The sequence below is a fragment of the Leptosomus discolor genome, chromosome 11, assembly GCF_034619465.1.
Source record: "Leptosomus discolor isolate bLepDis1 chromosome 11, bLepDis1.hap2, whole genome shotgun sequence".
NCBI classification, from domain to species: domain Eukaryota; kingdom Metazoa; phylum Chordata; class Aves; order Leptosomiformes; family Leptosomidae; genus Leptosomus; species Leptosomus discolor.
The window spans coordinates 4843108-4869235 of NC_141401.1; the positions used below are offsets into that span (position 1 = coordinate 4843108).

The 26128-nt window shown below is 42.3% G+C and overlaps 1 protein-coding gene across 2 annotated transcripts in view; it reads left to right on the forward strand.

The window, feature by feature from the left end:
• Positions 1-26128, forward strand: part of IGF1R (insulin like growth factor 1 receptor) — a 185274-nt gene that overhangs the window by 138938 nt on the left and 20208 nt on the right. For both annotated transcript variants that reach the window (XM_086471912.1, XM_086471913.1), the window contains exons 3-13: positions 521-833; positions 3417-3562; positions 5389-5533; positions 13668-13882; positions 15897-16023; positions 17248-17486; positions 17836-18003; positions 18213-18417; positions 22664-22950; positions 24459-24595; positions 24927-25086. In XM_086471912.1, coding sequence (XP_086328038.1) covers positions 521-833; positions 3417-3562; positions 5389-5533; positions 13668-13882; positions 15897-16023; positions 17248-17486; positions 17836-18003; positions 18213-18417; positions 22664-22950; positions 24459-24595; positions 24927-25086 — 2142 coding nt within the window. The remainder of the gene's footprint in view (positions 1-520; positions 834-3416; positions 3563-5388; positions 5534-13667; positions 13883-15896; positions 16024-17247; positions 17487-17835; positions 18004-18212; positions 18418-22663; positions 22951-24458; positions 24596-24926; positions 25087-26128) is intronic.

The following is a 26128-nucleotide window of genomic DNA, read 5'->3' on the forward strand; positions in this document are numbered from 1 at the left end:
CATAAGCAACATTGGGATGCTACATTGGGGTCAACCTAACCATGTGTGCTACAGTATAGCAGTGCTTTATTGTAGAAGTGTAATTAAGTTGTTTAAAGGAAGCTTGTTTTCTTGCCAGTGAAAGACCAATTTGAAGTACAAATAGGGAAGACAAGAAATGCTTAGAAAGACAATAAGTCAGCACTCAAAAGAAAAAAAAAATAACCATAATAGTAGGGCTATGGAATAGGTTCCAGTGCTTGCCTGTTTCCTTTGTCCTTGTGTTGATCTTGCTTTCAGCAGTTTTCCTTATTATTTAATTGGCTCATGTTATAAAGTTGATTTGAGAAAAAGATATTTTCAGGCAACTGAGAAAAACAGAATTTAATTTGTCACTTTTACAGGAGTTGGTTCTTTTGCAGAGATACTCTAGAGCCCAGGGAATGAAAGTGTAGAGTTGTATGGATCGGGGTTTTTTCTTTGATGCCATTCGCTTTATTAACTAGCTCCTGTTCATGCTACCTTGCTTTCTGTCTTGCAGTGTGCCCCAGCTCATGTGGCAAGCGAGCTTGTACAGACCAAAACGAGTGCTGCCATCCCGAATGCTTGGGGAGCTGCACGGCGCCTGACAACAACACGGCTTGCGTGGCCTGCCGCAATTACTACTACGAAGGAGTCTGCATGCCCACCTGCCCTCCCAACACCTACAAGTTCGAGGGCTGGCGCTGTGTGACTAAAGAGTTTTGCTCCAAAGTCCCTGCCACTGAAACAAGTGAATACGAGAGGTTTGTGATTCACAACGATGAGTGCATGGCAGAATGCCCCTCGGGATTCATACGCAATGGGAGCCAAAGGTAATGCAGCTTCTGGGAAGTCCGTTAGAGTTGCCATGTTTGGTTTTTTCCACCTCCTATTTGTGGCAGCTGGTGATGGGTATTGGGATTATATTGGGTAGAAACGAGAGCATACGATGGGGAATTGCCATCGCTTCCTGGTAAAGGTTTGCTGAGATGAATTCGCCATTGAAAGATCTCAGTGTGTGGTCGTGTGCGTTGTCAGTTGCCACTGATTCTTCTGAAGGACTTGAGGAGGACAGCACAAAGCAGAACCAGGTCTTCAAGTAAGCAGTTACAAAATGGAAGTGAAGGCACAGGAACGCGAGGTTGGAGGTTGCCCAATGACCATTATCACACAGAACAAGCTGTAGGAGTTACCTTGCTTCGCATATTACTTGCTTTATGTGCATTTAGACACGTGTACTTCAGTGTATTTAATTTTATTTCCCTTTTTTCACTGTTTCAAGAAGATAACTATGGTGTTTTAGAAGGGAGTAATTGTGTAGATGGTGACAAAAATAATACAGCAGCTGACAATATTAAAAAGAATAATTTCTTGCAAGAATGTCACTCACCTGCTTTTCTTGAATTCTAACGGTTGGAGTGATGCACAATGGTTTTCTTATTTTGCTAGTCGTTCAAGCAAGCAGCCTTAGTTGCCTGCTGACCCTTGGAGGTTGTAGACTTTGAGTAAAGGATAGTCAGTGTGCTAAAATTCGTAGTGCTTCAGTACTGTGCTAAAAAGACGTCTCTGTAGGCCGTTCTAAGATGCTGGGTTTTTTGGAAAGGTGGTTGTGATGATGCCTGCATCAGTTGCATGCCTGTGCCTGCCTCTGTGTCATCTGTGTGTTCGATCAAATAGTCAGGCAGTCTCTGATTGACATTTGGATGTAAGCAACTTAACACGGCCTTTGCTCGACTCCACGTATTCACCTGAGAAATGTTTCTTTTGTTATCTGCTTGAGCTTGTAGTACCAGCTGTTTGAACCACTTACACTGAAGTGCATGGCCATCCTATCTTATCTCAGTGTTGTGCTCTGCTGCAAAGATTGAAAGGAGCTGTAACTCAAGGCTAGTGAATGTTTTGTTCCCCAGAGATGGTGTTAACAAATAGTTGCAAATGGAAAGCATTTCCAGCATTCTTTGTGCATTTAGTTGAATGCCTCTTGCTTGTGTCTGCAGCTTTTAGTGGTTTGTGCCATGTTATAGTGCAGGATTTTGAAATAGGTGCTTACTGCTAAAAGAAGCTTCTTTCTTTTATTGTTTATGCCTGAAAAACATTTTTTATCAATTTACATGTTTCTTTAAGCCGCTGAAGAAAGTGGGTCCAGTTTCTTTTAAAAGTACAAAATAGTAAGTCCACGTTCGTCAGTGTTGATCATCAGAAGCTTTTGTCTTTGGACCAGGGTTTGTTTTTCTGTTTTAGTTTTTCCCCTCTAAAGTGATAAGGTGGAGTATGTAATTATGAAATATGAAGGAAAGTGCTAGAATAAACTGAAAAAATAAGTTACCTTGAATTGGGAAAGACATTTATCAGGAGGAGTGATTAGAGGGCATGTTTTGGGCACACATGAGGTACTCAATTCTGAGACGAGTGTGCAGACAGTATAACATGGAGGCTTTAAAAAGCTGCTGTAGCCAAAGGCTGACTGACCTGGCTTCTTGCTCCTTGAGTTTGTCTGCTAAAAATGCTTATGGATGCTTCTGAGTACAAGAAGCAGAAGTGAGCCTGCACTTCAGTGTTTCCTCCCAACTTCTGGCGATACGATTTCTCTTCAGTTTGGGGCTGTGTCTGTCTTCGTGTCTTATAGTTGCAGATGGACCTGTTTTCTTCCATCTGTATAATCCACTTTGAACCTGCTTAGACTTCTGCCTTCTCTCTCCCAATTCCTGTTGCAAATTAGTTTTGCCTTGCATCAAAATGCATCCTTCTGTTTGTTTAAACATGCTATTTTAATACCTCTTAAGCTATAAGAAATAGTGACTAATTCACTGCTTGCTTTCTCCACATCAGTCATGACTGGATGCTCCCACAGTTGTGTTTCCTGAGTTTGAAAGGTCAGGAGCATGGAATTCCCTGGTGCTGAGCTTCAAATGTTGGTTGAAGGGCATGGATACAGACAACTTTGTAAGACCTTCAGCAGTATTTTCCCATCTCCAGTTCCTGGCTGGCCTGTTTTTAGAGGTCAGGCCTGGATTGGCCTGAAACTTCACAGCAGTCCAAGGCTGTGCATAAATGGTCGTCTTTCTGGGTGTAATTAAGTTAGAGTACCTGCACAAATGCAAGGGCACTGGGTTTTACCTGAAGTGCCTTTGACTTTGGAAGGACCAGAAAGCCTTTCAGAAGGTGCCAGACAGTGAGCATGGGTCCATTTATTCACTCCTGTGTTGCTGTAAATGGGAGGTACAATGCCTCAGCCTCTTGAGTCCAGCAGGCAAGTGTGCTAAGTTCTCTGCAGAAGTACGATAACTTTTGTTCTAGCTTGAAGGATTTGTCTAAACTTTAGAGGAAAATGTCTTTCAAAATCTAACTCAAAACAGTCCGTAAACTCAGAATTGCATATTGTTGCTTATTTTCAGTCTCTCTTTCTTTCCTAATAGCATGTTCTGCAGTCCTTGTGAGGGGCCTTGCCCCAAAATTTGCGAGGACGGGAAAACGAAGACCATTGACTCTGTCACATCAGCACAAATGTTGCAGGGATGCACCATTCTCAAGGGGAATCTGCTGATTAACATCCGTCGTGGAAGTAAGTGATTGCCCTCTCTTTATGAAACTCTGATAAGGCTGCTTTTAGTATTTTTCCTTTTGTCTGTCAGCTTAATGATAAGAACATTAAAAACTCAGCAAACTGTTTGCTTTCCAGTCCCATAGCAGTGCTTCTGTTTGATTTGGCCCACTGTAGCACCATTCTCCAGCATGCGGATGGAATAGGTATTCAGCTACCAAGTTACAAGGCAGTGAAAGCTGGTATTTTTGTTAGCTTTTTTGGCAGGACAGGGAACCAGGATTAGGCAGTAAGATGAGCACTAGTCCCAAAGGAATAATAAAGGCGCAAGAAGGTGGAAAAGTTGAAAATCCTTGCATCTGGGTAGGTAAATAACTTGTCTGTAAGTAAAGCATGGCACTGTAAGACTGCATATCTTCCCTTTTTAAGGCAAGGTGTGGTGTCTTGCTAAAACATGGAACCCAGCGTGCTGAGAGCTCTTACAAAGCCTAGCTCTGTGTCTCTGGATGGTCATAGTTAGTGAGCTGGCCATCTTTGTCGCATGTCTTGAACAAGCTCTGGATTAAGTTTGTCAGAGCAGTGATTCATCAGCCAGGGAAGTGTTGACAGTTGATGAGCTCTTAAAAGCAGAATAAAAAGTTGCTGTTAGTTTTTATTGGAAATGTGTCTCCCTTTGGAATGTCTCTTTGGTTTCATGAGTAAGGTTGAAAGATTGAGATATATTTGATTCTCTTCCTCCTGCTGAATGAAAACTTGAGGGTTTAGGAACAGGAGCGTGTAGATTATTTCACTCATGGTCCCACTGCTACAAGTACAGTCTTCCCTTCTGGCAGATGTTCCAGTTAACCAGGGCAAGTGTGAGGTTTGGCGGGGTTTTTTTATGTATTATCTTAGAGTGCTGAAGAGATGTGCTTCCTCCCAGCTTATTTGGCATGGGAACCAACCATTGGTATTTGATAATTGGGCTTCCCAGCCATCTGTTAGGACTTTGGTTTGTTTATGGCAGCAAACACACCCCGTAGCAGAATCTCCCATCCTGAGTCTTAAAAAACTTCCCCTCACAACTGCGGTGTAATGTCACAGGGTAGTGACACCAGGCAAGGGACATGGGCCAGGGGTTGCTGGAGGTAAGGGCTGCAGAGTTTGAGCCTTGTGAAGGATGGGATGTTGCAGACCTAGGCAGGGATAGTTCAGTTCCTAGGGAGGGGGCGGTACTGAAGAGTAGAGCTTGCTCTGCAGTTGTTGTAAGAATTTATTACAGAAAATCACCTTTAGCGAGCTACATGGAATGTGCTCCATGGCACGAGATCATCCTTACAGTTTTATCTTTGGTGTTTCATTAAGAGTTCTCAGTTTTGTAGCCAAAGCTTTTTTGGTCAATGAAAGCAGTGCTTTATGCCCCAGAGAAGACCAATATCATACCTCCACCTTTTCGTCTTCAGTCTCATTCTCCATTTTCCAGTGGAGCTTTCTGCCTGAGCTTTGCTCTGTAGCCGAAGAACCATTCTAGTCTCATGGATGTGTACATTTACACAAGGGTCTTTTCATGCCTGCCAGAATGTTGGCTCAACATTTGGTGCTGGCTTCACAGTGCAATGTCCGTGGAAAAAGCAGGTATACCAGTATGGAAAAGCAAGACTGGTTTTCCACTGTTGCTCTGTGGCTTTATTTTGCCCTTTGACCATCTGTCTGCACAGGCAGCTGTTACTAGGGGAGGAATACCAGTGTCTTTCCTTTTCAAAAGCAAGAAATACAAAATTTTCTTTTATTGAGCTAATACTTTGTTAAGCAGAGTAGCAGTTAAAGCTGAGTTCTGCAATAATAAAATCACATTTTTCTTATTGTAGATAACATCGCCTCAGAACTGGAGAATTTTATGGGTCTGATTGAGACAGTGACAGGGTATGTGAAGATTCGTCATTCCCATGCCTTAGTCTCCCTGTCTTTCTTGAAGAACCTGCGGTATATTCTGGGAGAGGAACAGGTGGATGGGTAAGTGTTCAGATATTTGTAGATGCAATTTCACTTTAATAGAAAGCCACAGAGAATAAGTCTCCTACTAAACATTCACATACCATTTATAGAATCCTCTCTTCCACAAATACGCAGCATTTTTCTCCTGATGAGCACCATTGCACGGTCATCGCTCATTTGGATTACTATCCAGATCAGCGTATTAAATTGGGTATATTAGAAGTATTTTTGTGGTAACTTTGTTGTTTTTCACTTTAGATTTTTCTAGGGAGATTCTTTACATTGATGAAGTGTCTTTCTGTGTTCTTTTTTGCTCTGTTTGAGAAAAGAGCGTATTCAGAAGCAATTTGATTTCCTTGCAGTTCTTTGCTATTGGATTTTAGCAAAGCTTTATGGAGAATATCAGCTGAAAGGAAACTTGAACTTTACTAACCAGGGAGTACAACTGAAAGTGACCTAAGTAGTATGAAATAGATTGCAAGTTGCAATTGTTTGCAGCTCTTTGAAATGCTAACGTTAAATGAGTTGCGTATCAAGCAGCAAAAAGACTGGTCAGGAAAAGTAAATTTGATGCCTTGAAATGTTTGCTGTGGGTTATCTTGCTTCTGCAGTTGCTCAGCGTGTGATAATTTTTGCTGTATATAACTCCTGATTTCCTATGATGGTAAGAGACAGTCAAGACAAAAGTTTTTTTCTCGGCAGAACTTGCAACACTAAGGTGTGGGGATGATCCCTCAGCATACTGCCTTGCACTTTCTGCTCCTGAATCAAGTAGCCCCATCCCAGGTTTAAACCAGTGTTCTCTGGGAGAAATAAGTCTCCTTCAGTAATGACAGCTGTTAAATTAAGAATTTTGGGAAATCATATAAGAAAAGGTGGTGGGAGGGTCATGGGAAAGGTTGCTTGTGTCTGGTTTATCTGCCCTGACAGGATAAAGTTACAGCATGAGGGATTCTTCACAACCTCCCTCTTTCTCTCAGGCTAGGCTTTGGTCACCCTTAAATTCTTAAAATTCCACCATCTGACAGAGCGAGTTAAAGGACAGCTCTTCATCCTGCGCTTGAAAAATGCGCTGTCTTTTTCAGTAAGAACGTTGGGGCTACGGAAAAGCTTGTTTCTAATTGCAAATCCTAGAGGCTTGTCGCTTTGCCGAGCACAAGGCTCACTCAGCCCACTTACGATGTGGCGTGCTCTCGCAGATACTCCAATTATCGATTTGTCTTTTCTTCTTTCTGCTCCCCCTCTCTCACTTGCTCACTTTTAAATTTGAGTTTAGCTTTCTGTTTCGAGTAGTAGTTATGTTTATGGTACTTTGTATGTCAGCAAGCAGAGCTGATACAAAGGGAAGTGGCAAGTTTTTAAATCGAATTCCCAAATAGAAAAGTAAATAGGTGCAGCTTTGAAGAGGAAAAGGGGGATGGTAAAGTGGGGGAGCTAAAGTAGATCTGTAGTGAAGAGCTACTTATCCTAAAATTCACCCATGCTAGGAAATTACTGCAGTTACATATTTTGGGTCAGGGGCAGTCTCTTCTCTTGGAAAACGCCTATCATAATTGAGGCGTTACCGCAGTCTAAATAACATTTCCGAAAATACTTAGATGGCACCTGGCAAGGAAGGACTGAGCTTGAACAATTACTTTGGCAGAGCTATGAACAACAGGGAGTGGGGTCTTAACCTGGGAAGTACTGGGCTGCTGGAACAATAGCTGTTCAAGCCAACATTGTCTTGTGGGTGAGATTAATTTAGGATCCATTATGATAGTTGTTCATGACATGACTGACCCCACCACCACCGTCCCTTTTTTTTGTTGGACTAACAAAACAGTACTTCAGTAGTTCTTTCTTCCTTATTCAGTTGCTGGTGCCTGCCTTGGTTATCACAGAAAATGGAAAGTTTAGACGGGATTTACTTTGTTTTCAAAGTATTCGTTCCCTCTTTTGAACACTATGTTTGTAGTGAACAAGCCCCCACAGCAAGAAAAAAAAAATTCTTTTTGCAAATAGGGAAGGTGAAATGGAGATGTGCTGGAGGGGTCTCAGTGTCTGTTTGCAGGGTATTGAGATTCCTAGTCTGGTGTTCACTGTGCCGGGCCCCTCGGCCCTCTGCTGGGGTGCTGTGTGTTTGTTGCTGTCATTGACCGCAGCTACCATGTTGGTGGATGGCACGTGGGTGACACTTCTCAAAGCATCTCCGGGTTGGGTACGTGGAAAATGAGCAATTTGTGGCCTTCAGGAGTAAGCGAGGAGATAGTGACTGAGGAAGAGTTCTGTTGTGGCACCGACTGGCTGCTGACGTTGTGTTTCAACTTGTGCAGCAAGCTGGGGACAGTCTCTATAAAAGCAAAACAGCCCTTCCCACCCCCCACCCCCCCCTTCCTACATCTTTTTGAAGCAGAGACATCAGTAACTGTCAGGCTTGTTGGAAGGTGTGAACAGGATCTCTAGCTGTTGTATGGCTCCTCGCTGAAGACTTTACGGTTTGTTTTCCTGGGATGATTATTGTCAAATTATGGTAAACTCAGGCAGTCATCACGCTAGCAGCCAGGCTTGTTCTAGCCACAGCATTTCAACAAAGCAGTCACCCTGTGTGTGAGAGTTTTAGGAACAAGTAATGCTCTCCAAGCTGGTAGTAAACACGGGTGGTGAGCATGTCTGCAGTGGCAGGCTCCCATGGGGCAATGCTCCTTGGCTTTGTTTTAGTTTGAGGGGAGTCTGTAAAGACACTGTTTCTCAGCTGTCCATGTGTAAGTGAAGTTTCAAAGAGTGAGTTAGGGAGTGTGTACACTGAGGTGTGAGGCTGGGTTTGTGTGGGGGTTTAAGAAGCTCATCAGTTTACCTTTTAAAACTGTACAAGAAAACACTGAACTTCAGCATTAGTAAGGTGTGTTACTTCCAAATCCATGGGTTAGTGCAAAAGCCCCTAGTTTCCCACCCATGGATATGCCTGTGGAGATGCAATTCTTGGCCAAAATCAGCTGCTTCTAAGTTGCTTACAATTTACATTAGCAAGGTGTATGTGAGTATCTATTAGAGATAGGTATTCTGTTAGTAACCTCTGTGGTTCTGTTTGAAGTGCTGGTGGGAAAACACAAACAAAAGAATGTATCGGCATTATTAAAACAGTAGCAATGTTTTGGAAATTTGATAAAGTTTGGGCTTGTAGAGAGATGTTGAAGAACAAACCTATTTAAAAAGCAACCATCAAATGGAGCATTTTGTTCAAATATTGTCCTCCATATTGTTCTCTGTGGTGGTGGTGTGCTGTATATGTTTGACACTGTTGTCAGGTCCTCGTCAGGGATCAGGGCCACACTGTGATACAGGTTTAGAACATACACCATGTTAATAGATAGTTTCTAGCCAACACATGGCATGTTTTGTGTATGTAAAGCAATAAGGGTTTTGCTTTTCTCCTGTCTCTTACTGATTGATGTCCCAGCTCTCTGTCTAATGGGATTTTCTGTCTTTCTCAGCATTCAAGCAGTAGATCTAGAGATGAATGTCTTCTATTCTGTATGTCCCACAGGGTGGTTTGTCTTGTCCCAGCGTAGTCAGTCTGTCAGAAACCTCTGCTGCCTGGTCATCTTCTGTAGCCAGCTCATCCACCGCTCTCATTCACAGTCCGCCAGTTCTCGTTCCCTTTTTGGTGCAAGTCACTTGGCTTTATGCATCATGCATTGCTGTCTTATTAGCAGTGTACTTATCTGGTCATTACCCCTTTCAGGAGCTTTTTGTGTCCTGTACCCTATGGAGGGGGATAAAGGATGATTGAAACCTTGTTCACACACTTTGATCACACGCTGTCTCCTTTTGGTTTGGATCTCGTGTTCTGCCTCGTAGCTTTACGATGGGTGGATGTGCACAGATGTAGCATTGCATGCAGATGTGGTGTGAAGCAGGTTTTTAATGTATGCAGTCAATAATTTAAGTAGCTGTGGGTGCTCTGCAGTTGGAGATACACATCATGTTGTGAGAATTCTCTTGTGGGTGTGCATGGGTTATGCAGGTCGCCTTGGGGCTTTTTATGGCAAGTCTGGGACCAGATGTGCCTCCTACTCCTGTTCAGAGGTTTAGTCTGTCCTTCAGGCCATAATCTCCAGTCATTCCCTTGGTTACTGTCTCCAGGGTTTGATTGGCAGTGCTTTGTTTTCCTACAGTGAATCTTTTATTCTTTCCATGCTACCTTCCTTGACATCCTGATTTTTTCCAGAGCTGTTAAAGCCGAAGTCTGATATAATCTTTATTTATAACCTCAGCCCTAAGTGCACTCTAGTTGCCCTCTGCTCCCCCTTTCAAGCCACGCAGTGCAGCACTTCTCCTGTGACTGACACTGTATATAGTCCTACAAATGTGGTTTCCCTGGTGCTTTGAATGGAGCTAGAATAACTTCCACTAATTTATACTTTTAGTGTATATATATATATACACACACACACACATATATATGAACACTTAGAACCTGTTTGCCTTGCCTCAGATGGCTGCTCAAACTTGTGCAGTTGGCTTTAACGCTGAGCCACGGTAACTCCCAGCTCTGGCCCAGTCGCTGTGCAGTCGTGTAAAAGCACCAGTGTGTGCTTGGTTTGCCTCATTTATTCACACTCTTGAAAGCTTAGCCACATTACTTTAATCCAAGAATTGTCTCTAGTGTCTAAAGCACAATTGCCGCAGTTGCGAGCAGGAGGCGGGCTAGGCTGTTATTAAATATTTAAGATGGTTTCTATAGTCGTGGAGCCACACCTGTTTGTGTTCAATTTGAGTCCAGCTTTTTGGGTCTTTCCTGAAAAGCTTAGTTGCCATCACTTAATCACATGGCTAATTATGGTGAAGTGTCATCTTTTCAGCAGTGCACAGGGAGCTGCAGGCATTTTAGTCATCTGTAACAGAGTAATAGGTGTCTCGAACACAGTTTTTTGGTAATGCCTGTCAAATCCCACATGCAGTTTAGCTTCCTTGTTCTATCCTGGCAAGATGCATTTGAAGCACAAATGTGTATGTGCTCCCTTGTCAGCTGAGCACGTTCTTCTCGACATCTGTCTGAAGCGGCACCAGGTATATCAACTTCATTAGCAATCAAGTCCTGGATAATTAGGGGACAGTTGGAAATAGGAGAAACCACTTCTCTTCCACATTGTTCTGAAAATACACTCAGCATTTTGGTGCGTTACAACAAACTGCAACTGTGGTCTGCGCAGATGGCAGCAAAATGCGGAGTTTTCACTGCGGGTTGGGTGAGGGGGGATTTAATACTGAATTTTAAATTGAGTAGTTGAATGAAAACCAGAAATGAGTAGTATGTCAACTTATGAGCCCCCCATGGTTTGTCTGCCATGTTACCCTGCAGAAACTCTTAATTGTAGTTAAAAGTGTTTGTAGAAAGCCTAGTTTAACTAGGGCTTACCGATGCAAAGTGGCTTGCAGAGGTCGCAAGGCTTTATTCTGTCAATAATGGATTTTATGTTGATGCAGTTTAATGTTGGTGGGACTTTCCGCAGACGTATAATAAATGCTGCCATGATGGGTTGGTTTGATTTAGGTTCATCACGCATATAGCACGGGGAATAAACAACAGGCGTTAGACACATGTGCATGCCTGCAGGGCTGTGATCTTACTGGCATCCCACTGTAGGAAAAGATCAGGTTTAAGGCCATCTAAGGAACCTGAAGGTGCACAAGTCCATGGGACCTGATCAGGTGCATCCGTGGGTCCTGAGGATGAAGTTGCGAAGGCACTCTCCGTCATATTTGAGAAGTCGTGGCAGTCTGGTGAAGTTCCTACTGGCTGGAAGACGGGAAACATAACTATGGAAACTATGCTAAGGCGCATGGAGAATAAGGAGGTGATTGATGACAACCAACATGGCTTTACTGAGGGCAAATCATAGAATCATAGAATGGTTTGGGTGGGAAGGGGCCTTAAAGATCATCTAGTTCCAACCTCCCTGCTATGTGCAGGGACACCTTCAGCTAGATCAGGTTGCTCAAAGCCTCATCCAACCTGGCTGTGACAGGTTCCAAATTTGGTGGCCTGTGATGGGGTTACAGCATTGGTGGGTAAGGGAAGAGCAACTGATGTCATCTACTTAGGTTTGTGCAAAGCATTTGACACTGTCCCGCATGACATCCTTGTTTCTAAACTGGACAGACGTGGATTTGATGGGTGGACCACTCCGTGGGTAAGGAATTGGCTGATTGGTCGCGCTCAGAGTAGCGGTTGATGGCCATGTGGAGACCAGTGACGAGTGGCGTTCCTCAGGGGTCGATATCAGGACCGGTACTGTTTAAAATCTTTGTTGATGATATGGACAATGGGATTGAGTGCACCCTCATGAGGTCTGCCAAAAAGACCAAGCTGTGTGCTGTGGTCAACAAGCTGGAGGGAAGGGAGGCCATCCAAGAGGGACCCTGACAGGCTGGAGAGGTGGGCCCGTGCGAACCTCGTGAAGTTCAACAAGGCCAAATGCAAGGTCCTGCACGTGGGTCAGGGCAACGCCAAGCACAAATATAGACTGGGTGGAGAATGGATTGAGAGCAGCCCTGAGGAGAAGGACTTGGGGGTGTGGTTGACAAGCTCAACATGACCCGGCAGTGTGCATTTGCAGCCCAGAAAGCCAGCTGTATTCAGGGCTGCATCAGAAGTGTGGCCAGCAGGTCGAGGAAGGTGATTCTCCCCCTCTACTCTACTCCACTCTTGTGAGACCCGACCTGGAGTACTGTGTTCAGCTCTGAGGCCCCCAGCATAAGAAGAAGATGGACCTGTTGGAGTCCAGAGGAGGGCCACAAAGATGATCAGACAGGTGGAACATCTCTCCTGTGAGGACAGGCTGAGAGAGTTGGACTTGTTCAGCCTGGAGAAGGCTCCAGGGAGACCTTAGAGCGGCTTTCCAGTGCCTGAAGGGGCCTACAGGAAAGCTGGAAAGGGACTTTTTACAAGGACGTGTAGTGATAGGACAAGGGGTAATGCCTTTAAACCGAAAGAGAGGAGATTTAGATTAGATGTAAGGAAGAAATACTTTACTGTGAGGGTGGTGAGACACTGGCATAGGTTGCCCAGAGAAGCTGTGGCTGCCCCATCCCTGGAAGTGTTCATGGGCAGGTTGGATGGTGCTTGGAGCAACCTGGTCTGGTGGAAGGTGTCCCTGCCCATGGGTTAGAACTAGATGGTCTTTAATGTCCCTTCCAACCCAAAGCACTCTGTGATTCTGTGGTCAGCTATGCAGACATTTAACTCATTTCCCAATTGTGCATTCCTGTCCCTGCTATCCCAAAATGTAAGTGTCTTTCTAGGTGTTGTCTTGCTGCTGATGTAGAGCCTGTAATTTTGCTTCTGCTGCATCTGTTTGTTTGATTTTTACCAATTCAGCACAATCGAGGGGTACTGGGAATTTCTTCTTAATGTGTAATAGGATGTACACACAAAACTTTGCATTTAGTATCTGTGGAAATAAAGGATGTTCATGTTATTCCACTGCTGTGTTTAGGGAATGGGCTCAGCACATGCTGCTGCCTTTGTTGTCTGTATTGCCCTGCCCGTTTGCACTGCTGCCTGTACTTTGAAGTATGGATCCTGTGCTGTGCGGTCAGTGCAACTGTTTGTCAGGTTCTGAGGTACAGGCGCGACTGTACTTGGCACAGTGTAGGAAATAGTTCTTGGGCCAAGAGGTGAACTAAGACGGAGAGGCATAGAAACCTTGCTATGCAAACTCCTGCAGTTGCTTTTGTAAACTGAAGACAGCTGTGTTCACAGTTGTATGTTAGTGTCGGAACTGCACCGTGCTTTTTCTCCCGTAAGGTATGTAAGGTTATTACTTCCCATTTGCAACAAAACGGAAAATCCATTGTAGAGACCTGCTGTTCAGAGGACATGAATTTATATTGCTTATAGCAGCTTCTCTACAATTATTAAAACACATGTTGGAGGGGGCTTTACATGGTGTGGTGTCAGCCTTGAAGTCCTGTGTTAGTCATTTTCCTGCCCTCTGACCAAAGTGAGCGTTCAGGGAAATCTTGGTCATTGGGAGAAAAGAAAATATTTTACTGTAAACAGCAATTTAAAGTAGTAAGAGGAAACATAGTGTTTTAAAATTTTCTTTTATTAAGGTATTCTTGGTTGGAATTTGCTACAGATTAAAAGTAAGGTTTTTCCTTCTAGGAATTACTCCTTCTACGTGCTTGACAACCACAATCTTCAGCAGCTGTGGGACTGGAACCATCATAACTTGACGATCAAGGAGGGGAAAATGTACTTTGCATTTAATCCTAAACTGTGTGTTTCTGAGATTTACCGTATGGAGGAAGTTTCAGGAACCAAGGGACGACAGAGCAAAGGAGATATAAATCCAAGGAACAATGGGGAGCGAGCCTCTTGTAAGTAAACAAACAAACAAAATCTGAAGGCAAACTGCATAAGAGGGTGGCACAAAAAAACCCAAACCCAACACACTGCCGCACTGCTGTCCACTACAATATTGAGAGTTTAGAAATTACAGTAGGCTTTCAGTCGTTCTACTTGTTCAGGTTTTAAAGTGTAGCTGTGAAAGTGTGTTCACATGCATGGAAAATTACGTGGTTACATAGTCACTATCTCATCTGTAAAAACCATTTGATGAAGACAACTGCTTTCCAAATACCGTTGTTTTTTTGTGTGTGTGACAGCAGCATCATATAACAGTAGGAACATACCTGGGAAATGAGAAATAAAATCTGGTGTTTTGGTATATCCAATGAGGAGCAGTTTCTCTGTTTCCTTTGCAAATGTCCGTCATTATAGGTATTTCACTCTCTTGGGTATCTACTCTTTCTTGATACTAAGGAGGCTGCTGAATAACAATTCCATAGACACCAAAACAAGCTTGTTTCTGTTATGTTGAAGCTTCTTTTCAGCTCCTGATGAATATTATCCCTTGTTGCTAGAAATGCTTGTTGTAAACTCAATTTTCTGGGCTTTGTTTTCAATTCATTTGTTTTTGAATTGAGAACACTTTTTAGTGTTCTACAGTATTCCTAAGCTTCAGTGTCTCTGCATTTCATTTTGAATTCTGTAATGGTCAAAGTTGCTGGAAAGTCCTCTTGGCTTCAGTGGTCTGCACGTCAGGCCTCCCGGTGTAAGCAACGCATTTAAAGACAATCTCTCGTCTAGGAATTAAGACGACAGAGTTCTTAGAAATTTGGCCTCGTACTCAGACTCCTAGAACGGACAGCGCGTTTTTCTGTGGTCTATTTGTTGTGTTCTTGGAGCTGAGTAAATTAAAATGGATGTTGTGTATAAGTCAAGTCCCCTTGTTCTGGATGGTGTTTACAAAACAAGGACACGTACTCTGCTGAATATCTCTTCAGGCATGATGCATAAATGCAGATGGCATAGATCCTTGTTGTAAGCACACTCCATTCTTTGCACATTCAATAGAGCGAAGGCTTGCAGTCCTGGAGGAGTTACAGACACACAGCCAGTCCTTACTACCACTGAGGCTAGTGCCAGCCGCTGCCTGTTTTTTTAAAAAACCATTACAGAAAGCTTTCTGACTCCGAGAAGGGGAAAAGAATCAACAAAAGCTAAACTGCCTTTGAAAAGATAACACCAATAGTGCCAGTGTACATGAGGGTGAAAACCCCTTTATTTTCACAGATTTCTGAGGAACATTAGAAGCTAACTCACAGTTGACACTTAGAACAGAATGCCTTCATCCAAGAATTAAGTTTTTAAAATACTATTTTGTTTTGGATTGGAAAGCTCAGTGAGGTGGTAGTGGGAAGCCATTAATTTCAAAGCTGTCGGCTTCCATCCAGCTCTGTTCAGAAGAGTAGCTGGAAGCTGCTGCCATCAAATGGTTGTGCCGTATATGAACTGAGTTTTGGAGTTCTTGGTCCAGCCTCTCATGAATAGGAATGTAAACTTCTTTGTCCTTTTCATGTTGTCCAGTCCCCAGAAAAGCAAATTGTACCTGTCAAAAGTAGCCCTGGAAAGTGAGAACACAGAGGCCAGTTACTGCTCTGCACGTGCATTGGAGTTGCTTGATGAATTCAGTCCTCCTAAACCAGTCCTGTGAATAAACAAGACTTCCATTCCTTGCTCGGGGAGAGTCTGAAGTAGTTTTCAAGAACTTTTCTGATGATGCACTGAAAGAAAATCTGCTTCAGAAAAAATAATAACAAGTAGCTCCAGCATGTTCTAAAATGATTGCCGAGTTCACTGCTTACCCTTAAGCACTCAAATGTAGTAGGATGAAATCAAAGCCCTACAGAGACAAAGGCTGTTGGTGTACTGTGGTATCACAGGCACTACTGGAAAGGCTAATTAGCTAAAACTGATACCTACGAAACAGCAAAAACTAACGGGTGTTGTGATGCTAACTCTGTCATGTCCTGTCCTTTTGTGTTGCAGGTGAAAGCCACATTCTGCGTTTTGTTTCCAACACTACGCTCAAGAATCGGATTAAACTAACATGGGAACGGTATCGCCCTCCAGATTATAGAGATCTCATTAGCTTCACTGTTTACTACAAAGAAGCGTAAGTAGATGTCGTCAGAGACTAATCAGGGCAGTCCGAGACATAGTAGACAATTCTATTGACTGTTTGTTCAAATTCTTTCCTTGGTGGAGCACAAGCCCACTTTAAAAAGAGCATTGTTTTGATTGAAGCCTACAGATGGATTCCAAATCCATCAGGATGTTTCAAGTTTGAAGAAAAAAATGAGATGGATGGCTTGGCTGTTCTCAAGGGTCTAATTTGTAGCTCTTCGTAAGACATGTCATGTTTGCTAAGATCTTCTCCTCCTCTGGTCATAGTACTGACTAGAGAGCATCACAGATCAGAAGTTTGCCTTATCACCTTGATGATTTGTTTACTCAGGGTTTGGGGTTATTTAGATTATATAGCTTTGGTTGTTTTCTGCATTAGTATCTCTTGATACTGAAGGAGTGGGACAATTACTGGAGAGATCTAATTTCTTAGGAGGTGTCTCTGCCTTTGCACATCCTTGTAGTGTCTCAAATTTAAAATAGTAAAAAAACACAAGTGAGCATACTAATAATTCTCCAAGCAGTTTGGAAGTGTGGAAGGGGAGGTTCAGGATGCTGGTGATGACATACAGAGTAAGGCTGTGAGACACAGAAGCACAAATTGTTCGTGTCCAGTAACACTTAAGAATATCATTGTGGCCGTGTACTATGATGCAATAAACTTGGTGCTAATGAGTCTATAGTAGTAATTAATAACAAGAGTAGCACTTTATATGCTCTTTGCCAGTGTTGCAACTTACGAAAAGTAGAACTATGTGACTATATAAGTGTGTTGTATTGTATAGAAATAAAATAGGAAATAAAGCCTGTTGGAATGGTCAAGGCCAGCCATGGAAGTTTTGGGGTCTTTATGGTAAAAAAGCTCAGCTACGATCAATATCTGTTTTGAGTTGCTTCTGTTTCATATATGCTTAGCTAAAGTCTAAATGTGTCTGAAACATTTTGCTGTTTTGGATTTAAAAAAATAAATTCAGTGTTTTCTTGGAGAATTTTGCCTTATTGCTGGTGACTGAAGGTAAGACCTGCAGCTAAAGCTGAACTCTGAATTTTGTAGTGCTTGGAAATAAATACGAATTTTATTCTGCTATGGAAAACAAGTAAGCTTTATTTGTTTCATTGAGCAACATGGAAGTGAGGCACTCTCATACATACATGACAATGCCTAGGAAAGAATAAATATTTTTTACTGTTTTTTTTTCTTTTAATGTTTCAGACCTTTCAAAAACGTGACAGAGTATGATGGGCAAGATGCGTGTGGCTCCAATAGCTGGAACATGGTTGACGTTGATCTGCCACCGAACAAAGAGAACAATCCTGGAATCCTACTGCAGGGATTGAAACCTTGGACTCAATATGCCATTTATGTCAAGGCTGTTACCCTCACAATGATGGAAAACCATCATATTCATGGAGCAAAAAGTGAAATTGTGTATATACGAACCAATGCTGCAGGTGAGATCCTGGGCTCTTGGGTAAGAGGTTGCTCACGCTGCAGGTATGCTTGTTGTGTTATTGTGCAAGTTCTCTTGTGGCGCGGGTTGCTATTTCAGACTGTACTCCACTGGTGAAGGTAAATAAGTGCAGCCTTGGATTGGGACTGTACGTGGCTGCAGGTGAATCCTTAATAACTGTTGTTAGTGGGACCTAAGTAGGAAACCTTTTCTTTGAAATAGGATGGTGTCGCTTCCTGCAGTATAGAAGTGGATTGGGATTTACTTTGGAAGCTTGCATCAAAATACATTGTAGAGTGCTCTGGATTTACATAACCTCCTTTTATTTTTTTCTTTTTTTTCCCCTCCAGTGCCATCCATTCCCTTAGATGTTATTTCAGCATCCAACTCCTCATCCCAGCTGATAGTGAAATGGAATCCTCCCTCTCTTCCCAACGGCAACCTCTCATACTACATCGTACGATGGCAGCAGCAACCTCAGGACAGTTACCTTTACAGACACAATTACTGCTCCAAAGGTAGGAAAACAAAACACTGCTAAGGTGAAATGCCTGTGACTCTTCCCTGCCAGTGCACTTCATTGACAAGAGCCACAGCCTGTGCCCCGCTTCACAGCTCTTTTGTGAATAACAGCAAGTAGAAGGGAGTGGGTAAACACAGATTGTCGCTGTATTCATAATAATATGGAGAGAAAAGAAACAAGCTATCTCTGCTCTTTTCTTTTAAGATAAAGTCCCAATTCGAAGATATGCTGATGGGACCATTGATACAGAAGAAGCTACTGAACCCACCAAGCCAGAGGGCTGCGGGGGAGAAAAAGGACCTTGTTGTGCTTGTCCCAAGACGGAGGCAGAAAAGCAAGCTGAGAAGGAGGAAGCAGAGTACCGGAAAGTCTTTGAGAACTTCCTTCACAACTCCATCTTTGTCCCCAGGTAATGGATTTTGGACACTTTCTCTTTGCAAGTGGGGCTAATAATTTTGGTTTTTAACATTTCCTAGAGCTGAGGCTTCCTGGACATGAAAGCGTATGTCGGTAACACCCAAAGTGCATAAACATTGCCTCTGTTTTTATGTGAGACAGTCTGCAGCCTTTCTTTGCAGTTTCTCTTACTAATTTTCATCTCTTTCCATTTTAGCTAATAGTGAGGGTTCTTACCTATTTTGTTCAAGGACTTCAGTGATGGTTTCTTTTCAGAGTCGAGAGTCACTTGAGGAGCTCTTTGTCTGTAAGGGTTTCAGAGATGAGCAACATGTGGCAGACAAAGGGTTTCAGATGTGATCTTTCTCTAAATAGCCATTTAAGTGCTTGTGTTCCTAATCTGAAGATTTATTTGCCTTTGAAATTGAGGGCATAGTCACCTCGCAGGATTGAAACTGGTCTTCCTTTCTCACTGCACTAATTGCGAAGGCATATTGGTTTCCTGGGTCTGTGCTGCAGAGAAGTATTAAATATGCCCACTCTTCCATGATAAACGCTACCGCTTACACATTAAGTGGAATAGTAACGATTTTATGCTGCAACATAGAGTAGATACTACTGAATTAATTGGCGATTTTGATCCTTGAGTTTCCAATTTATCCTTCATGTAAGCTGTTCTTACTTTAGATAATTGGATCCTGGGGCCTAGCAGACAGTGTGTAGCTGTTGCGTTACAATCTATAAGCAATCAGATTTGAATCATGGCTGTTATCTCATTGTCTCTGTTGGTGAAGTCCTGTGTTTGAGAACTCTAAAGTGTGGTACTGCTGCTTAGGAAAACTGGTTTGTATCACTCTCCGTTGTGATTTTTTGGACCGTTATTCAAGGACATATTGGATAGACTTGTTTGGGGTTGGGAGTGTGATATGTGCAGATCTTCTTCGCTTTATCCAGAAAATGAAGAACTAAATACTGCCTCTCTTTGGAAGTGCTGAGTATTGTATCTGGGCTGCGTTTGAGTAACATCTAGCATTTGTGGTTGAACTTGTGCAGTGTTTCCCTACTGATGATGGGAACCAGCAGCACAGATGAGCTACAGAGAAGTAACAGCCACCACTGCTGGCCAGGATGTAGTTCCTGAGCAATGTGAGATCTTGTAAATGTGATCTGATTTTGGACTTTATGAAATAGCACAGCAAGGAGTTTTGACAGGCATATGTCAGGTCTAAACTACTTGAAATTCTACTGCAAGGAATTTTTCTGTTTCACCAGAACTTTGTCATTTAAAATGCATTATCTGCTCCCAAATTTTCATGCATTCCCCCTGTCCCCCAAAGGAAACTCCCAGAACCTTGAACTCGGACAGTAACAAATAAACTGACCAGTTCACAAAGAATTTCCTGAAAGTTTGTCCATTTCCCTTTTTCCTTAACTTGCTGTCATAAGGGTGTGTTTCGTAACAGCAAGGGCAGATAAGGTACAACACTCAGAAATAGCTGCATAGCTAAGCAACTTTAAAGAGACTGCATGTCAGGGAAATTAAAGATTATGAGCTAGTGAGACATCTCTATGGGACAAAACTATGCAGCTCGTTACTTGCTGGTGTCTATTTTTTCTTTCCCTTCTTTCCCAAAGGAGAAGTTAATTAATGTGTTAATGGAAGCCTCAATAGTAGTATTTGTTTCCAGTGTTCTGCCTGTCTCCAGGATATTACGAAAGAGATGCAGCATGTAATACAGCGTGAAGATACTCGACTGCGTGGTTTTAAGGTTGTTGAAAAAGCCTGTTGATCTAATCATGTTCACAACTTCTGGATGACCCCGTGTGTATTACTGTAGTGTTGAGGTGGATTTCAAACATGAGGACTCTGGTTAGTCCTGAAGAGACACTCACAACCACAGGAGGATGAGTTATTCTTCAAGGTTTTTTTCTCTCTAATGAGCAGGATGAGATGGGCTCTGTGTGTAGTTAGAAGGTATCTGAGAAGTAGCATTAAAATTGTCATAAAGTATGAGAACAGTTAGCTTTTATGTTAAATGACTCGCTTTTTTCCCTCCTTTTTAATTGCAATTCGATTTAATTTTTTATAGTGTTATTTTTAATTTTTCTCTTGCATTTCTTTTCCTTCCTCTCCTGTAACAGAATAGATACTTTTTCACGTGTGTTTCATGTCTTATTTCCTTGGATGGGTTTTTTTTGTTTTTTATCTGGACCTTTCACAAAAGCAGGAAGCTGCTTGACCAAAAAGCAGTGGTGTCAAATCTCTTGATGTTTTAATCATGTTTGTTCTGTGGTTATCCTGCAGGTCTTTTTCTCTTCCTGATATGACTGTAGTTTTCACCAACAAGTTTTGTGTTGCTTTCTCTTTATCTTTTTCCCCAAAGGCAAGGTAGGACTGTACTTCCCCCCCCCCTTCCAAGCATCACCAAAGAATTGAAATTTGATGCATCCTATATAAGCAGTGATGGATAAAGTCATGCCTTTTGGGTTCTTGCCTTGGCACGTGCTTTTGTGGCTGATTGAAAATGAACTTTTTTTCACTGCTTTTATCACAACATCTGTGCAAATGTTCGTCAGTTCAGTGCTATGCATCCCGTGTGCTTTTAGCAGTTCAAAAGTTTGTTCTTTCCACTCAGTTAAAGCGGTAAATGAGTACTTACCCTAAGCAAGGTGAATAGGTTTAGTAGCTTCCATAAATACCAGTGTAGAGGAGGCACAAGTGCTTACATCTCCAATGAAATTCCCCCACCAAGTGAAAACATTCGCTTTTATGTTGCTTAAAACAATTTCTTGGTAATGTAGGAAGTTTTTTTTTCTTGTCTTCATTTATTGCTATGCTGTGGTTTACATCTGAGAGTGTCAAAACAACGGCGTAAGACATAGTAAAAGGATTTTGGAAAATTTTTAGTGAACTCCAAAAGAAAAAAAAAAAAAAATTCATCCAACCTCTGCCAGAAGATTTCAAAACCAAGTCAGCCTGTGTTTGGCTGGCCCTGCGGCGTGCTGTTTTGTGGCTGAATGTACTAAGACGATATATTTGACAGTGAATTAACTTCTCCTGTTGAGTCATCTTTCTTCCTGGTGTCTGTCTGAGGGAGGCCTTATTTGCCTGGTTTGTAACTTGCTCTCTGATAGAACTGTGTTAGATTTCACCTTTGTCCTTGGTAGCCGCTGCACTGACGGGGTGCTAGATTGGCACTGGCTAAGTGATCGCAGGTGGGATAGGGTTCAAGCCAAAACTGCTCTGACAGTGTGACTTGTCTTACATTCTTCTTTTACTCCCCTGGTGCATTGCTTTCCAGGTGTGAGCAGTCCTACAAACTTCAGAGACTAGGAGGGCAGGAGCTGGAAAAGCCAGCTTGCCCGATGTGGTCAGTGCTCCTGTGCAAACAGCCTTGGGCCTGACACAAGACCCAGTGACAAGTCTAACGTGTGGCAGTCATGTGTTGGATAGCTAATACCATCCAAATGTTTATCAGAGTGTTTTCATATTGACTCTTGTACTGATACTCAGGCCTATCTACTAGGACAGTTTCTTAGACTTGGGAAGAAGTAGTCTTGCTGTAAATCCTCAAGTTTTTAACTCTGCATAAATTCCATACAGATGCCTACAAGGTAAAGCAAAGTTGCTCGGTGAACTCATTGCTATACACAGTGTTAGTGCTGTGTTTTCTCGTATAGGAGGATTGTTCCTTTGCAGAGCTTTTGTTTGGGTGAGAGAAGTAGAGATATGTGAATTACCACACACCAGCGGTGGTTAATGGTCTTCAGCTGCCTTCCAAGGTTTCTTTTCTCAGTGCAGTTCATTGAAAGTTCTGTAAGTTCACTGCAACTGAAAAATAAGTTAAAGCTACTGAGAGTTAGCTTTGCTAATCCAGCAAACTTCGAAACAGTTTTTCCCCATACCTTTTCAGCCTTTAACATCTGATTTTTATTTTAAGTGGCAACATTCCTGTCATTAAATACAAAATCTATGATGCGTATTGAATAACAGTGAAGCCATTTTTGCTATTTGGTTTATTGTGTGAGGTCAGAAGTTTGCATGTTTGTCTTGGGACGCAGTGTGAGGTTCAGAGATTTGATTGGTTTCTTGACCAGAAAAGAAAGTAATAGGATGTGCTGACATGCTGCAGGTTCCTTTGTTTAGCCTTTTTAATAGCAGAGTTACCTATTTTCCTGGGGTTGTTTTCCTGGAGCTGGAGGAAAAAGTGGATTTTCTCTACAGATGCCTTTTCTATACCTGTCTGTTTGCTCCACAGACCGGATCGGAAGCGGAGGGACGTGTTCCGAATAGCAAATGCCACTTTGGCCACTCGAAACAGGAATGTGACTGGGACAGATCACTTCACCAATGTTTCTGACGCAGAGGAGAGTGAGGTGGAATACCCGTTCTTTGAGACCAAAGTGGATGGCAAGGAGAGAACTGTGATCTCCCATCTCCAGCCTTTTACTCTTTACCGCATTGATATTCACAGCTGCAACCATGAAGCTGACACACTTGGTTGTAGCGCTTCCAACTTTGTCTTTGCAAGAACCATGCCTTCAGGTATGCTCTCATGAGTGTAAAGCTTTGGTTTATTTTCTCCATCTCAGGGAAGACAGACTCTCCGAAACCAGTTTGAAAAACATTGGGGTATAATAACAAAAATTCTGCTCAGGAAAATAAATTGGAACTGTATAGAACTTTATTATAGTCGTTTAATGCCCTTGACTGGTCTGTTGTGTGTACTGAATATATGTGTTGAGTCTGTCCTGTGACCTGGAGAAAGGTAGAAGTGCGTGCATTGACTAGCGAGATCATTATGAGAGAATTAGTTTTGCAGCGATACAGGTGAGACCCACAGACACCACAGACGTGGTGGGTTGAAAGATTTTATTCTTCAGTTCCCTGTCTGCTGAATGGAGACAGGGGAACATTTCTCTACCAATGTTTAGTTTTGCTATGTTCACTCTGAACTGTTTGCAGATGTTGAGAGTTTTGCTGGTGGGAATGTTTGCCAAACGTTTCTTCTGTCACAGAATGACCATGCGTTTGTCCAGCCTGGGAACAGGAGGAGTACTGTGTTGCTTTGTGCCCAGTCGCTGGCATCCAGAGTAATTCAAATAGGAAGCATTGAATGCCGTGCTCGTGTTTGGGACTTTACAGATTGTACTTCTTCTGAGAAGAATAGAGATGATTTTAGTGTAAGCTCATATGCATCCAGCAAAGAGCTTCTGACTCCAGCAGATGTCTGGGAATATTTGATGCAGAATGGTAGCAATTTTGTTTTGTTTCTGGAAGGAAAGACTATCATAGTCCAGATCCAGCTGTGTCAGTAAAAAAGCAAAAAGTATTGCTTATTTCAAGGAAATAAGGAAATCTGTGAGATCAGGGAAAAGGAAATAAGTGTTCCCAGATTTTTAGCACATGGGTCTGAAAATTAAAGGCTGAACAATTCTGTTTTCTTCTAAACCTAACCACTGTATTTTTGAAAAAGTGGTCTTTTTTCTTTGACTGAAATGGTCTTCGTATTCCTGTTAATTTTTGAATAAAACACATAAAATTATCAGGAATGAAACAGAGATAAAGCAGTTCCTGAATTGCTGATGAGACTTGGTTTTAAACTGCAGCAGATCTCCTAACCCTGGATGTGTTAGGAAAGGCATATGAGTGGAGTAGATCTTGTGTGTTTACAGGCATTTGCAGACAGGTTGCTGTTTACAGCCATTTGGTGTGGGTCTGCTCTGTTTTGGTGTAGTGGGAAATTTGTAAGGAAGGACAAGATAAACAGGTTTTCTGGCACATAGAGCACAGTGACTAACACAGAGCCCCTACCTGCTGAAGCTGTCTGTGTACACTGCACTGTTTTTTCAGGCAATCAGCAGTCCAGACTCTGCTAATCTCTCCAACAGGCCCCTGGCCAATGTATTTTGTTCTCTGGATCCGTGAATAGCAATTACTGCAGTGCTTCGATACCTAAAGAATAGTGTGAACCTTTTATTTCCTCAATTGTTGCCTGAGTTCCTGTTTTGGTAATAGATGTTCTTCTCACATCACTTGTAAATATTTTACAGAGGGAGCAGATAACATTCCAGGAACAGTATCGTGGGAAGCAAAAGAAGAAAATACCGTCTACCTGAAGTGGTTAGAGCCTGCAAATCCAAATGGGCTGATACTAATGTATGAAATCAAATACGGGCAGCATGGAGAGGTGAGGATTTAATATGTCTCTGTTAAGAATTACTGCTTGTAACTCTAATTTATACACGAAATGGGATCTTTCTTAACGTGCTTCTGTGCAGTGCTGCAGACCGAAGATAGAGATTGTGATTTCAAACACCCGGCACCAACCAGCATGCCATTCCTTCGTTAAGTTTGACAGTTGCTGCATTCCACATAGCTCCTTGAGGTGTTCGAAGAGAAACTGATCAGATGAGGCTTTTGTTATAAAAATTAAGTTTCTCCTGCAGCTGTGTTGTTTTCTCAAGAGTGAAGGGATGTAAAGATATTAACATGAACTGCAAATTGCTTTTTTCTTTTAGGAGAAGCGGGAATGTGTTTCCAGACAGGAATACAAGAAGCTTGGAGGAGCTAAACTAACTCATCTAAACCCTGGAAACTATTCTGCTAGAGTTCAGGCCACTTCATTAGCTGGAAATGGGTCGTGGACTGAGCCAGTCTCTTTCTATGTGCAGCCCAAATGTAAGATGAATGGGTTTTGGCTGTGTCAAACTAGGGGACTGTTGTCTTTCTAATAATTCTTGGTGTTTATGTACGTAACTGGGTGTACGAGGCTCTTGTCAATGTTCTGAATACTCTTATTTGCTGGTGCTTTTTTGGGAACTCCTCTCTTTTCCATTTTTTTTTTTCTGGCAAGTGTTGACAACCAGGAGGCGTATCTGAGGTGTGGTCCTTTTCTTGCAGGCATTGTGTGTATATATATATATATATATATATGGGAGGTGCAACCAGGTGCTGGGTGTGTAGAGCACACTGCTCTGGCTTCCTGTGATGTACAGCTGTGTTGGGAATGTAGCGTTAGCCGTAACGACGTGGAGTTGGATTGTACAGAACCAGTGACAATAAGGCAAACCTGCTTTAAATTGCAAAATAATACAAGAAACAAATAATTTGTTTAGATTTTTGGCTAGCAGGTTTTTTTAAGTATCAAGATGCTTTTTCATATGACCCGTTCCAAGTGACATTTGATAAAGGTGACGTCCTGATGAAAGGGTGATGCCAGTCCTGACAAGGAGAGTAATTTGTGTTTTCGAAGAACACCACTATAGTGTCCACAGAGACCCTCTCAAGAACTTCTGTATTCAGTTGTAGAGCAGGTGTATCCACAGAGAACTGGTACTCCATCTTTTTTTTGTTTTTGGTTTTCTAATTGCTCAACTTGGAAGAACTTGAAGTAAAGAGCAGTGTGTGTCTATTCTGAATACAAGTATAAGCAATTGCAAGGGGAACAAAAGGTGGAAAAAAGGTGAATATGCAAGTGAACAATTACATATTGTTCACTGAGGAATGCAAGTCCTTAAGCATGGCTTGTGAAAACAAACCCCAGACAGGCACTGTTCTGTGCAAAATTAAAGCTTTTCACCGTCTGTGTTCTTGTTCCACTCATCTGCAGTCAGGGAGTATTTCTGAGTACATTTTTCCACATCAGACAAGAAAATGAGTACTTTGATTTCTTCCCTGTATGGAAATACACTGAGTGGGTTTTGAATGTTTCTTTGTTAAT